Genomic DNA, 13,394 nt, shown 5'->3' on the forward strand with positions numbered 1-13,394 from the left:
CTGACATCCAAGATCCAATTTAGCCAAGAGGTTTTATTTGGCAGCTTGAAATGTGGCTATAACAGTATAAAAGGCACGCACATCCCAATGTCCACTGGAGTGGGTGCAGGACCAAAGAAATGTCTGGCTAAGTAAAAAACAAATAAGTCCACACACCAAGTAACTAGTTGGGCTGCTTGGTGTGCGGACTTATTTGTTTTTACTTAGCCTGAAAAGTGGCATCAAAGGAAGTCAGAAAAACACAGTATAGACAGAAATCACTGCTGCAGTCAACAGCGTCGCAGTAGAAAATCACCCTCGAGGGTGGAATGTTTAATATAAACATCCATAATATCTACTAACCTAAAGCCTACATATAGTAATAGTATAGTGTATATATTATATTATATGATATTGATATTGTTATAATGAGCATATAAAAGCTTGTAATTGACCCAGACAGAGGAGCACGTGGCCTCACATTATCAGGTGTGCTTCCATTTTTGGGCATAAGATGTGGCTGAGGAGACATGCGTCTGACCTGGACACTGGTAAAAATGTAATCACCTAGGCGACTACTATTAAAATAATTACGCTGTTGCAGGGTTTATTTATTTCTTTTCATGCTATTTTTAAAAAAAGAAAAGTTTCAGATAGAGCTGGGCACTGGTGGTGTCCATCCTTCGGTCAGCCTGGAGTCTGTCCGACAGAGCCAGGCAACTGCAACTTGTGATAGAGGGCGCACTTCCATATGGCGATTAGACATTTTTAAGTTATTAAATATGTGGCCGCAAATAATTAAATGTCAGAATACGGTCTAATAACAATTCTCCACCTCAGCCAGATTCACTTCACTACGCTGAAGTTCACACTGACTCAAACTTTTGTACATGAGCTGAGACTGGACATGAGATTTGATCGTAGCCACAGCTCACATCCACATTGATAAATGCTGAGCTTTGCGTGGAAATGACTGCACACCCACGTTTGTGTCCTATGTTCGTATCACAAATGAGAGCCATTGACACACAGGCAGGTGAGGGTGTCCTCTCACAGAGCCTCCCTTATTGTATCAGCACTGAGCAGAGAAATGGGAGGTCATGTTTCAAGAAGGGAACATGCCCTTGAATTGTGTGGAGCTGAGAAAATACATGACTCATCTCTAAAGGAACTGATTGTCCTTTAAATCTCTGTGTTTTTTCTTCTTCTTCTTCTTTCCCTCTAAAAGTCACCCAAATCGGCATTCATCAGCGCAGCCAAAAAGGCCAAGTTAAAGACTAATCCTGTTAAAGTTCGCTTCGCTGAAGAGGTCATCATCAATGGCCAGGTCCCCGTAAGTCACACTAGACACTGATTCATTCTGTGCACATCAAGGGTCTGAACACGGGACGACAGCGACCGACTTGAACTCTAAAAGCAGGCGTAGAGCAGAGGGAAAATATCAGAAATCACTGATGGTAAAATGGAGACATGCATGAGCAAGAACTAGACCTCCTCTTTTTTTCTTTTCATCTCTGGGATGAAATAAAGAGGATGGGGGTATGACCGACAGAGGAAGGGGAGTCACTCTTACTGAGAGCTTCCCTGATTTGTTTTCTAAAGAGCAACCATAAAGTAAGGAGACTATTAGGCAGCCATATCCTCTTAGCAAAAAGGACAGCATCATACATAAAACCAGAGAGCAATTACTAAAGAAGATGCATCAGTGTGTTATTTTGTATTACCTTCACTACCATTTTAATGTCATGAAAATCAAATCAAATGTGAAAACATACATGTCTGGCATTTTGGTAAATATGCTAATTTGCTTTCCATGAAAAAATCTCATACTCTCATACTTTCCTCATATCTGAGAGGACTGTCAACTAACCAATTTCCATGGGAGAGGGGAACTCGATTTATGCTAACCAATCACTAGAGACTAACATCTGCGCATCAATCTAATGTCTCTTTGAAGGGCAGGTCCACCATTCTGTTTTTCAAATGAAAAGTCTCACATGGCCATTATCAAAAAGTGATGACACAGGTGACAGCGCTGACAGGAGTACTAGGGCACAGCCATTAAGCAGTGTAGCCTACTGCTGTGGACACTGTGTTAGTTTGCTTCCACAAGTAACACGATAACACCACCTAATTAACTGATCAGAGGCAGTAGTAACCAGTAACTTGTGTGTTCTGCGCTGTAAAATTACTGTTTCTGTGAAAGGAGTCTGTTGGCTGTGGATGGGGGGAACTGAAGCCATTACATGGCCCTCTTCAAAGCCACCAGACTCCATTGACAGTAATTTTACCTCACAGCACATGGGAGTTGCTGGTCTATCGACGACCTGATTGCTTAGTTTGTTTGTGTTGTTGTGTGACTTTCAGAGCCGAACAAACATAGTGTCCACAGCATTACAAGGGTTTAAGTAGCAAAAAAAAAAAAATATATAGAAAGAAATCTGTCAGGACAAACTTTCGGATTTCGGGTTTGAATACTTCAGGAACACAATTGGACAGCAAAAGAATGATATAAAACCTCAAATAAATAAATGGAGCAGCCCCTTATGTCCACACTGACACAGTATGCCAGTGTGGCCAACATACTAGTTTTGTTAGGTTTAAAGAATGGAGCAAAATGAGTAAAGTAAAAACACAGTGATGGAAAATATGGTAAAGAAGGGTTAACCACAACTTGACAACAGTGTTAGCCCTGCCTGTAGTGCTGATTCCCCCTGCAGCGTTCAATGGGTCGATCGTTTTTTCAACTCAAATAGTGCTGTTTCATGTCACCATGCCAGACCAATCTGTCAATTCGGTGGAGTGAGCAAATTCAAAGGTCTGTACCGAGGCAACTCTCATACAGTACTGTATCTGAATACAAGGCTGCAATCAGGAGATTATCTTAGCATTTAAACCTAGAAGCAGGGGAAACAGCTTGCCTGGATCTGTCCAACGGTAAAACAAAAATCAGCCTAAGAGCACCTTTTAAAGCTCACTAACTATATGATTAATTAAACCTGTACATAAGTGTATAAAAAAGACACATTGTGGTTTAACAGGGGGACATGTGCCTAACTATTTCTTGTCTGGATGTATTAACTTCCCTGAGATATGATGTGTCAATTAGTGAGCATTAAAGGTGCAAGTAGGCGTATTCTGTCACACACAGAGCTCTGCTACAAGTTCCTATGCTGAGATAAGCTCAGTGTCTCCTGGTTGTTGCTTCATTATTACCATACAGATAAAAGGGTGTATCAATCCTCTCATTCCAGCACGAAAGCAAATAAGTGTATTTCTCCAAAATGTGGAAACTCGTTCTTTCATTTCCCTCAGAGTTACTTCCATATTGAGCCCCCCCCCCCCCCCACAAACTTTAACTACAGTGTATAAACATCTTACAATTTTAAAAAAAAAGCAAGAGTTGTTAATCAAAAGATTCTTATTCCATCCTCAGGAAACAGTGAAGGACAACTCCCTTCTCTTTATGCCAAATGTTCTGAAGGTGTACCTGGAGAACGGGCAAACTAAATCATTTAAATTTGACAGCAGCACATCCATTAAGGTAGGTGCCGGAAAGAACCTCGCTTCACTATGAAATGCAGTAGCGTTATCTGAAGTGAAGCTCAGTTTAAATGTTGAATGTTATTCACAGTTGCACCACACATTATGAGGTGCAAAGTCCTCTCTTCATTATGGCCTCCGGGACCTCATCTGAACTAAAATAATGATTCAAACAAAAAGCATTTTGAACCTAATACTACTGTAGCAGGGAGTTTTTGGTCAGCAATTCACATTTCCTTTTTTTTTCCTGTTGCAGTTGATGCTGTATGTTCAGTTCATGTTTTTGCGTGTGTTGAGCAGTGAAAATGATTTATGGGTTTGGCACTGAGCTGTGCATGAGCAGGCTGCTGAATCTGCACGGTTCTCATTTTGTATTAACTATGACTTTGTCTGTGTGAAAGGACGTCATCTTGACCCTGCAAGAGAAGCTATCCATTAAGAGCATCGAGCACTTCTCTCTGATGCTGGAGCAAAGAGCGGAGGGGTCTGCCAGCAAACTCATGCTCCTGCATGAGCAGGAGATGCTAACTCAGGTAACACGGCTCTCTTTGGCGCTACTTAATAGGAGAATGGAAATTAAATTAGTTTGAAAATGTCTAAAGAAATAGTTCGACATTTTGGGAAACATACTGATTCAAGGTTAAAGAAGATCAATACATCTCTAATAGTCCATCAAGAAAACCACTAGCTCTTGTAGTTACATTTTGGTTTGTATATAAACTAAAAGGAAGAGATAAAGCATATTAATCAGTGATTCTTAGAGGGGCTAGTAGGTGGAATTCTTTACCTTTGGATGGAGCCAGGCCAACTGTTTCCCCGTTTCCAGTCTTTAAGAGTGTCCTGGCTCCAGCTATGTCTGTAACACACAGATAGAGAGTGGAATTGATCATCTCATCTAACTCTAGGCAAGAAACCGAATAAGCTTATGTCCCTGAATGTCTAACTATTCCTTGAATCCCTGTCCAAATTGTGTATTAATCCTGACTGACTCCATGATGTTAGTGAATGTCAAATGTTGCATAATGCACTGTTCCTGTTTGCCGACGCAAACACTTCACTAATGGGACCCTCGTTATCCTCTGACTTTGTGCTCTAGGTGACACAGAGGCCAGGGTCACACAAGATGAAGTGCTTTTTCCGCATCACGTTTGTCCCAAAGGATCCCGTGGACCTGCTTAGGAGAGATGCAGTAGCATTTGAGTACCTCTATGTTCAGGTGATTATCAGAAGGTACCGATATCACTTGAAGGGACGGTTTATCCCCAGATCAAAAAACATATTTTATCTCTTACCTGTAGTGCTGTTTATCAGTCTAGGTTGCTTTGGTGCGAGTTACAGAGTGTTGGAGATATCAGCTGTATAGATGTCTGCCTACTCTTTGATATAACTGAACTAGATGATGCTCAGCTTGTGGTGCCAAAAAATACATTTGAAAAACTCAACAGCAATGTCTCTTTCCAGGAATCATGACCCGCTTACTCAAGATAATCCACAGACCTTGTTTTGAGCAGCACAAGATGTAAACATTAATGGCGTCCTCCTCAGATGAGCTGTAACATTAGCTAGCTCAGTGAGGCTAGGTGCCAGCAGTAGATGCGCGCCTCCTTCTACGCTGTGATACAATTGGTGGATGTAGTTTGGTAGAAAGAAAATAGTTCCTTCTGGAAAGAGACATTGCTGTTAAGCTTTTCAAATGTATATTTTTGGCACTTTGAGCACTACAAGCCGAGTGCCATTGAGTTGCATTATATTCGAGAGAAGGCAGACATTTGTGCAGCTGATATCTCCAACACGTGGCAGCTCACACAAAAACAATCTGGAGTAATAAGTAGCACTACAAGTAAGAGGAAGACCATGTATTTTTGATTCTGGGATGAACTGTCCCTTTAACACATGCAGTTTTATTTATGGTGAAAGTTTAAAGAATCACAGTATGCTAATCTGAAAACATCTCAGACCTAGGGCCTATTCGAGACTTTAGTCTGTGTTAATGGCCTCAGCTAACACATGGTAGCAGTAGGTGTGTTGTTGTCTTGTTGTTCATGATAAGAAATGCAACTGAAGTGTAACCTCCTCCTGTGCCCTCCCTCTCCAACTCCTCCAGAGCTGTAATGATGTGGTATTGGAGAGATTTGGGTCAGAGCTGAAATACGACACGGCGCTTCATCTGGCTGCCCTGCAAATGTATATTCTAACCATCAATACCAAGCAGTCCCAGAAAGTTTCCCTCAAGTATATTGAGTAAGTAAGATTGGATTTCACACTGCGCCATGCAGGCTGAAATCTAACTGTGAAGTTATTTTGTTGTTTTATTAATAAGTCCAGAATGCTCTCAGACAATAAAACAATAATGATCTCACTAGCATTGTTCTACTGCAGTAGCAGAAGATACATCCCTGCTGGTTAGTTAATGATTCTGATTGTGCCCTGTCAGTTAATCAATGTACCACCTCTGGGTGAAGTATATCGATCACCGCTCAAGAGTGATGACTTGACTGTTTGTCATAGTGATCGAGTGACCTTCTCTAATCTTTATGAATTGTGGCTCCGCAGGAAGGAGTGGGGTCTGGCGTTGTTCCTGCCTCCTGCGGTGCTGTCTAGCATGAAAGAGAAGAACATCAAAAAAGCTCTCACTCACATCCTCAAAACCAACCAGAACCTGGTGCCGCCTGGTAAAAAGGTAGAGTGAGCCACCTTTTTTCCTTTGCCTCTTTTTCTTTCTCTCTGTCTCTCTTTGCCTTTCACTAAATCTGAAAAGACTCTTTACCACCACCTAGTGGAGAAGTTGGTGAAGTAATCCAAAATAATGATGCTGGGTGGTGGCTGCTTCAATGGATAATGTTGCACTCTTTTTATAAGACTCAGTTGAACATTACATTCTGTTGTTAATACCTTTATTTAAATAATTCCATCATATATTTCATCCTATGTGTCTTTTATCCTCCCCATTCCAGTTGACTGCCCTGCAGGCAAAGGTCCATTATCTGAAGTATCTCAGTGATTTGAGGCTGTATGGAGGACGGGTGTTTAAATCCACACTAATTGTGAGTCAAACCATCTCTCACATTAAATGCAGCCTGTGTGTGACACAAGAACATAACGTTTCACACAGTGTTCATTTGCATGCAGAAAGTTTTATCTCTCTCTTCCCTTTTACAGCAAGGCGAGAAGCACACGGAAGTGACATTGCTGGTGGGGCCCAAATATGGCATCAGCCATGTGATTAACACCAAAACAAACCTGGTTGCGCTTCTGGCCGATTTTAGCCACGTCAACCGCATTGAGATGTACACAGAAGATGAGAACAGGGTTAGAGTGGAACTACACGTTCTGGACGTAAAGGTTAACAAACCCTCTGATTTTTACAAAATAAAGGCATCTGCTGACTTTCTATAATTTTCCCCAAATAACAGAAAGTCTGCTACGCAGTCATTTTAACTTCGTTCTGCAGCCCTGCTTTCCCATTTATTTCGTGCTCATTGTCATTTGCTTATCTGCCTCTCTTTCACAGCCCATCACTCTCTTAATGGAGTCTGTTGATGCAATGAATCTGGCCTGTTTGACTGCTGGCTACTACAGATTACTGGTGGACTCTCGGCGCTCCATCTTCAACGTGGCCAAAAATGCAGAAACAAGTATGTCCGGAATGATCACAAGATGACTCATCAGAATGTGCTGTGTTTAAATAAACCACTTTCATCTTTTGATTCCTCTTTGCAGGCCATGCAGCAAGAGTGAAGCAGACCTACCAGGCCATTGAGTGTACATACAGCACACCCCATAAAGGATATGAAGACAGAAACAACCAGAGGTGCAGCCAAGAGTATTCTGACCAGGAGTGCGAATACCTCGACCACGGGAGATTGGAAGGCCAGCCAGTCTACATAACCGAGATCCACCAGCCCCAGCACACAATGCACATGTCAGAGAGAGCAGAGTGCTGCAGAATCCCTTGCACCCAAACTTACCTCAACCTCCCCAGGCCCAAACCCCAAGACTCCTCCAGGAGTGCAAAGGTCTCCTTCATATTTGGAGATCCTCCCTTAGACAGTGTAAACCCCCAAAATCTGGGCTACCAGAGACTGATGGACGAGGGCCCAGAGATTCTAGACAATCACAGCCACATGTATAGGCGTCTCGAAGAAGACTATAAGATGATGGATGCCATAGAAGACGGGGACGAGTATCCGTACTCCACCAAAATTTTCGGTCCTGGTGAATGCATCGAGGAGCCGCTGCTGCACGATATTTGCTATGCAGAGACAACAGATGACGCAGAGGACGAGGACGACATCAGCTGTGAGGAGGACATGGTGATGAGTGACATTGACAAGCCCATGTTACTCTCACTCTCAGGGTCCAGCGATGACATCATCGACTTGACCTCCCTCCCTCCCCCGCCGGAGGGTAATGACGAGGAGGACAATGACGTACTGCTGCACTCTCTTAACCTGGCCATCGCTGCTCCTCCTCCCGGCTTCAGGGACAGCTCGGATGAGGACGAGCAGCAAGGGGCTGGGACTCGGGCCCAGGGGGCTTGCAATGATATCCCAGTGTCTCTCATAGATTCAGTGCCCACCCTCGGCGCGGAGGGCCACGGGGAGCCTCTAAACGATGCAGTGGTGTCCACCTTACAGGCACTCGAGGCCCTCGCTGCATCTGAGGAACAGAGTCCAGCGCAGTCAGAGAGTAGCACAGGTTCTCCTTACACTATTGTAACATTCATTCATTAACACCACACATGTTCCAGCCATTCACTTTTGATTTGTTGTTGTTGATTTTTTTTTCAATAAAGCCCATTTTGTTCTATGTTTCCATTTGTGTGAGTATTTTTTCATTCATTTCAGCATATGTGTTCATTACATTCAGTTTGGCGAGATTTGTTGTTGTTTTGTGGATCATTTTGTTTGTTTTCACAATTGCACACTGCAAAATGTCAAATGTTGCTTATATAGACAAAAATAATTATTAATAGTTATCCATATTATGCTAATTTTAAGTCTTTGAAAGTTTATCAATATTTTATAAAAGCCATAATTTTCATTATCGTCTGTGTTTTTCTTCAGTAATCATTCACTCGTTTTCTCCCCTGCATGCTGAATTACATTCTCATTACCATGAACTATATTTGACTCATTACCTCACCTGTGATATTACTCATGTGCCTCAGATGAAGTTGTTAATGAAGTGTTTGTCTTTCTGTGGCACACAGGTGTAGAAATATCACGAGCATTTAGTCCTGAGTCCTCAGATTCTGGCAACGAGACAAATTCCTCTGAGATGACAGAGAGCTCCGAGCTGGCCACTGCTCAAAGACACTCAGAGAGCCACCTGAGGATGCACGCAACCATGACAGAAGGGTACCACACTGTGAACGAGGAAAAGGCAGAGGCCAGTACGTCTGCTGATGGCGGTGCGGGAGCTATGCAGTACAACCCCCAGGAGCATCAGGATGAGGAGGCAAAGTCATCTGCTGTCGCCTCCTCCCAGATTTTTCACTCAGATGGCGGTGAGATGGAGCCAGAGACAATGGAAATTAAATCAGTCAGTGAATACTTCACTAAGATGCACATAGGCTCGGTAATGAGCAGGCAGAGAGGGAAACAGAGGGAGGCAGAGAGCAGAATCCAGGGAGAGACCTGTGAATCCTCTGACAGATCTCACATGACTTCTCACGACCCAGCTAGAGAGGAGCCCCCTCATCTTGTTGGGAAGTATAACGCTTTCACTGTGAGAGATTCCTACTACATGAATCAACTTGATCTGGGGCGAACTCACTTTAAAGATAGGCATCAAAAATGGCAGCAGAGAGTGCCCGCAAACAAAATGGCAGAAAATCTCTCTCCAGAATGTGTGAGTGACTCACAGGCTTCCCACGCAGACAGGTTGACAGTCAAGGGAGAGAAACAGGACTCAGATGAAAGGAGCCAACAGTTAAATGCCCATCTCCAATCTCCATCCAAAGGGTCCGTCCTTGCAGAAGGAGATGGCGCTTCACAGGACAATGAGCAGCAGCAAATTAAGATTCCGCCATCAGAGCAAGACGTCACAAGGTTATATGAATGCCACGTGAGCAAGCGCATGTCATCGATACAGAGTGAAGGCGTTCATTCTCTGCAGAGCTCACAGTGTTCCTCTATAGATGCCGGTTGTAGCACAGGCAGCAGCAGCTGCGTCACTCCCATGGATTCTCCCCTTTGTGCCACAGACAATATGCATGTACTGTCAGAGTCCTCGCTCAAGGGGCTGAGTTATGTTACTGCCGAGGAGAAAGCTTATGGGCCCCAAGGTCAGGGGAGGGTTGGCCATCCCATGGACCCCACCCTGCTGAGGAAGATCCATGCAGCTACTAGTGCCGAGCCCGGGTTCGCGATTACCCGGGATGGCAGTCACCGAATGCCCAAGATAAAAGAAACCACAGGTAAAACTAAACAGAAAGGTGCTCTCTCTTATCTGTGTCTGTGTGAGAGCATGAAACAAAGTCAAACATTGCAGGCAGGCAAATAAGGTTAAGAATATATTTTAAATGGTCGGTTCGTTTTCTCACTTACTTGTGGTACCTAGTCATCAATATGTCTTACTTGAAATCATGAATCTACAGTCATGCTATTGTACCAGCTCTGTGAGGCTGTACTTTGGCACAGCAGTGCTTTAGATTCAATACCAATGCCGACGCTAATATTCTGAGGTTAAGCCATAGGTTGTATAAAAAGATGGACAACACATCTCCACTTACTCCCACTGTACAAAAATGTAGCCAAACCCAGTTATAGCCACTGACATTGTGCTGGTGACGTCATTTGGAGCCAGAGTGTGCACAATAACAATCCCAACTGCACTGAGTTCCCACCCATACATCCATCCGACCAGTTGATTGCGAGCACACTAACTGGCACAATTAAAACCAGTCTTAAAAAAACAAACACATGAACATACATCAGCGTGATGTAAGGCCCATGTCTCATCCACTGACATGGAGGGGACGGGGTTTATGACCTATACTGCAGCCAGCCACCAGGGGGGAATCAAGATGTTTTGGCTTCACTTTAAGGGAGCTGTCATGTCCACCATCATTTTTACAGTCTATGGGTTAAGCAGGTGTAATTATTAACATGTTGACCATTGAACTTTAGCATGTAAAATATATTTATACTTTGTTGAGCATCATTACTTTTAAATCCATTCCTGCCCTTATTTTAGGAGATTTCTCAAACCTGCTTTGTGGAAGTTTTGTTTTGAGAGTAATTTCATAAACGCTGTTGATGCATGCCTATGATGTATGCCTGCAGGTGAGCTTGCCACATCGCTCTTTCAAGTCCTCCCGTGCAAACATTTTGCCTTTAATCGCTCCTCTGCTACGGCTCCCATCACTCCTTAGCAATGGAGCTATGGGGAAGAGACCATAGCTCTGTCGCTATGGTCTCTTCTCCCATTCTTGCCCCATTTAGCCCTGACTGGTTGATGTAAAATGCATCGTTTCCACTGCGCCATCAAGGGAAAGCTGCCACAGACACCACATCTCCAGTATACTGCATAATACAGAGAGCTTCTCCTGGCAGTAATAGGCTTAATTAGGATTGTGTGAACTCATTTGGCAAGGGCTTGAATGTAACAGACTTTCATTTATGTCTAAAAGTCCTGCAGCTTTGTGTCACTTTTGTTTTTTGTCCATCTATTTGACCCATTAAGAATCCAGAGATATTTTTAATAAGAATGAAAAATCAGGCAAAGATGCATATCGTCATAGCAGTATATACAGTGCATTTAAGTACAATATAAGTGTTGTTATTTACAAATGTGAAACCACTGAGATGAATACGTACTGTTGGAGAGATGCTTAACAGTTCTCTTTGTTTTCCTACTACCCCTAGTGTAGCTTGCACACAGCTGAAGAAGGTTGGGGAAGAGTCATCTTTAGCTCTCTGTAATGAGACCAGTACCACCACCACAACCACGTCACCATCATCATTAAGAAGTAGCACAGAGCCCAGCGGGCTAACACAGGCCAGACCCGAGCCCGACCCACATGCCCTGGCTTTCCCCTCAAGCGGATCTTCATGTGACCCTAAAACAAGCAGCCTCAGGAAGCCACGCAGGGATCGGATGCTCAGGAGGAGCTGGAGCACCATAATGCCAGGTTCCAGGAGCTTAGAAGCACTGTTAGAGAAGACCAAAGCCACACTTACAAGGAAGAGTGGTGGTCAGAATTTCCAGTCTCAAGATCCCCTTAAAGTGCAGAGGATATTCTCTGCCAAAACCCTGCCCAAGAGTTTGTCCCAGGGTTCAGTTGCCTCTCATTCATCTGATGGAAGGCTGCAAAAAGGAGCCGCCTTGTTGCTGCCAGAGTCAACAGCACCAAGACCGGATGTGGGTACGTGGAGGTGTCGTGGGCCGTTCAGTCACTGCTTCCTGCGGAGAAAGAAAAACGTTGATGGTGTTGAGGAAGATAGAGAGTTGCCCTCACGTGCTCTGTTCTCTATCAGCTCAGTTTCTTTCAGTCGCGGGGAAAACACAGTCTTGAAAGCTGCTCATAAATCTGAGCAGAGCAACATGGCCGCAGCTACGAATGACATGAGCCTCAAAGCGAGGCTAGCTCGTGTAAATTCAATGAAGGGAAAAACCTACAGCCTTCATACAGGGTTCGCACTTGCACGCAAGGATGCCTTAGAGATGGTCGGCGTGTTGCGTTCCAGCGTCGGCCACTTGTCCAGAGGTGAGAATCGTGAGGTCAACGAGGCTGACATGGATACATTCTCCCAGCTGCTTTTCATGCAGGCCAAAGTGCTGGGCAGGGCCTGCAGTCAGATGAGTGCAGAGTACAGCAGCCCAGAGGAGTTACTGCTCACTCTGACGCACAGCTTCCACACACTCTGTTGCCTGACGCAAGCCTGCATGTCACTTGTGGAAGGCCTGAGCACCGAAAGAGAGCGGCGCGAGGTGGTAGCCAAGGTGGATGAGGTCGTCATGAACTATGTGTGTCTGCTGAAAGCTGCGGAGGCAGCTTCGGGAAGCTCCCCCAGTGACCAAAGTGTGAATGCATTGACACATCACTCTGCCACCATGTCTGCTATTATAAACGCACTAACTCACTCACTGAACACACTGCTCAACAAATAAACTGTTGTTATTTTGTCCTGATTATTGATTTTAAAGCCATACATAAGAGACATGGGTTTAACAACCAATGTGAACTGCTGTGAAAAAAAACTTGCCTTGTGTATACAATATTTTATTATGTAAAGTAAAAATAAAATATGAATCAATAAAGTTTTAAATAGATTATTAAGGCCTCTATAAGGAAGCATATGACCCTCCTCTGAAGTATATTATCTAATATTATATTATAGGGATTATTTTAATGATTTATTGGTTATATTAGAGGTTTAACATGTAGATTATTACAACCTTATTAGTACCTTGTTTATAAATTGTACGAATATATATTATGTTGGAGAAATGCATACACTATACTACACGCTCTAGACAAATCATTGCACAGGACAAGACGTGATCAAACAAGTAACTCATATGACTTTTTCATTTGCTGGTTTCACCTTAATTTAATGAATACTTTACACATGAACACTGAGTACTTTCCTGTTCTTTTTTGTCAACATCATTAAAAAGATTAAAACTTTTAAAGATTCTTCTCAAATTATTTGTGTATGTGTTTTAATAATCACAAATGTGGTTCTGTTTATGACCATCCTCTCATTTACTAGCCTACCAGCTATATTGTTTATTTCATTTTGCTGTGGTATATGCAAATACGTGATCATTAATACTCTTTCCAGTTGATCTCTGAAGCATTAAAAACAGAATAACAGAAGGACTTTTTTAAATTTCACAAGTTTGCTCCTAAAATTGCATTA

At 43.2% G+C, this 13,394-nt stretch overlaps 1 protein-coding gene across 3 annotated transcripts in view; it reads left to right on the plus strand.

Moving 5' to 3' along the window:
- frmpd4 (FERM and PDZ domain containing 4) overlaps positions 1-13,086 on the plus strand; it is a 39,699-nt gene extending 26,613 nt beyond the window's left edge. For 2 of the 3 annotated variants that reach the window (XM_049595172.1, XM_049595173.1), the window contains 12 exons: positions 1,208-1,312; positions 3,416-3,523; positions 3,924-4,055; positions 4,619-4,738; positions 5,627-5,763; positions 6,076-6,202; positions 6,477-6,566; positions 6,682-6,864; positions 7,034-7,157; positions 7,243-8,220; positions 8,735-9,943; positions 11,399-13,085. In XM_049595172.1, coding sequence (XP_049451129.1) covers positions 1,208-1,312; positions 3,416-3,523; positions 3,924-4,055; positions 4,619-4,738; positions 5,627-5,763; positions 6,076-6,202; positions 6,477-6,566; positions 6,682-6,864; positions 7,034-7,157; positions 7,243-8,220; positions 8,735-9,943; positions 11,399-12,639 — 4,554 coding nt within the window. In that variant the 3' untranslated portion in view covers positions 12,640-13,085. Of the gene's footprint in view, positions 1-1,207; positions 1,313-3,415; positions 3,524-3,923; positions 4,056-4,618; positions 4,739-5,626; positions 5,764-6,075; positions 6,203-6,476; positions 6,567-6,681; positions 6,865-7,033; positions 7,158-7,242; positions 8,221-8,734; positions 9,944-11,398 lie in introns of all 3 variants that reach the window. The other variant, XM_049595171.1, reaches the window with a different exon arrangement.
- Positions 13,087-13,394: the final 308 nt, after the last annotated feature.

This window comes from Epinephelus fuscoguttatus, linkage group LG13, assembly GCF_011397635.1.
Source record: "Epinephelus fuscoguttatus linkage group LG13, E.fuscoguttatus.final_Chr_v1".
Classification (NCBI taxonomy): domain Eukaryota; kingdom Metazoa; phylum Chordata; class Actinopteri; order Perciformes; family Serranidae; genus Epinephelus; species Epinephelus fuscoguttatus.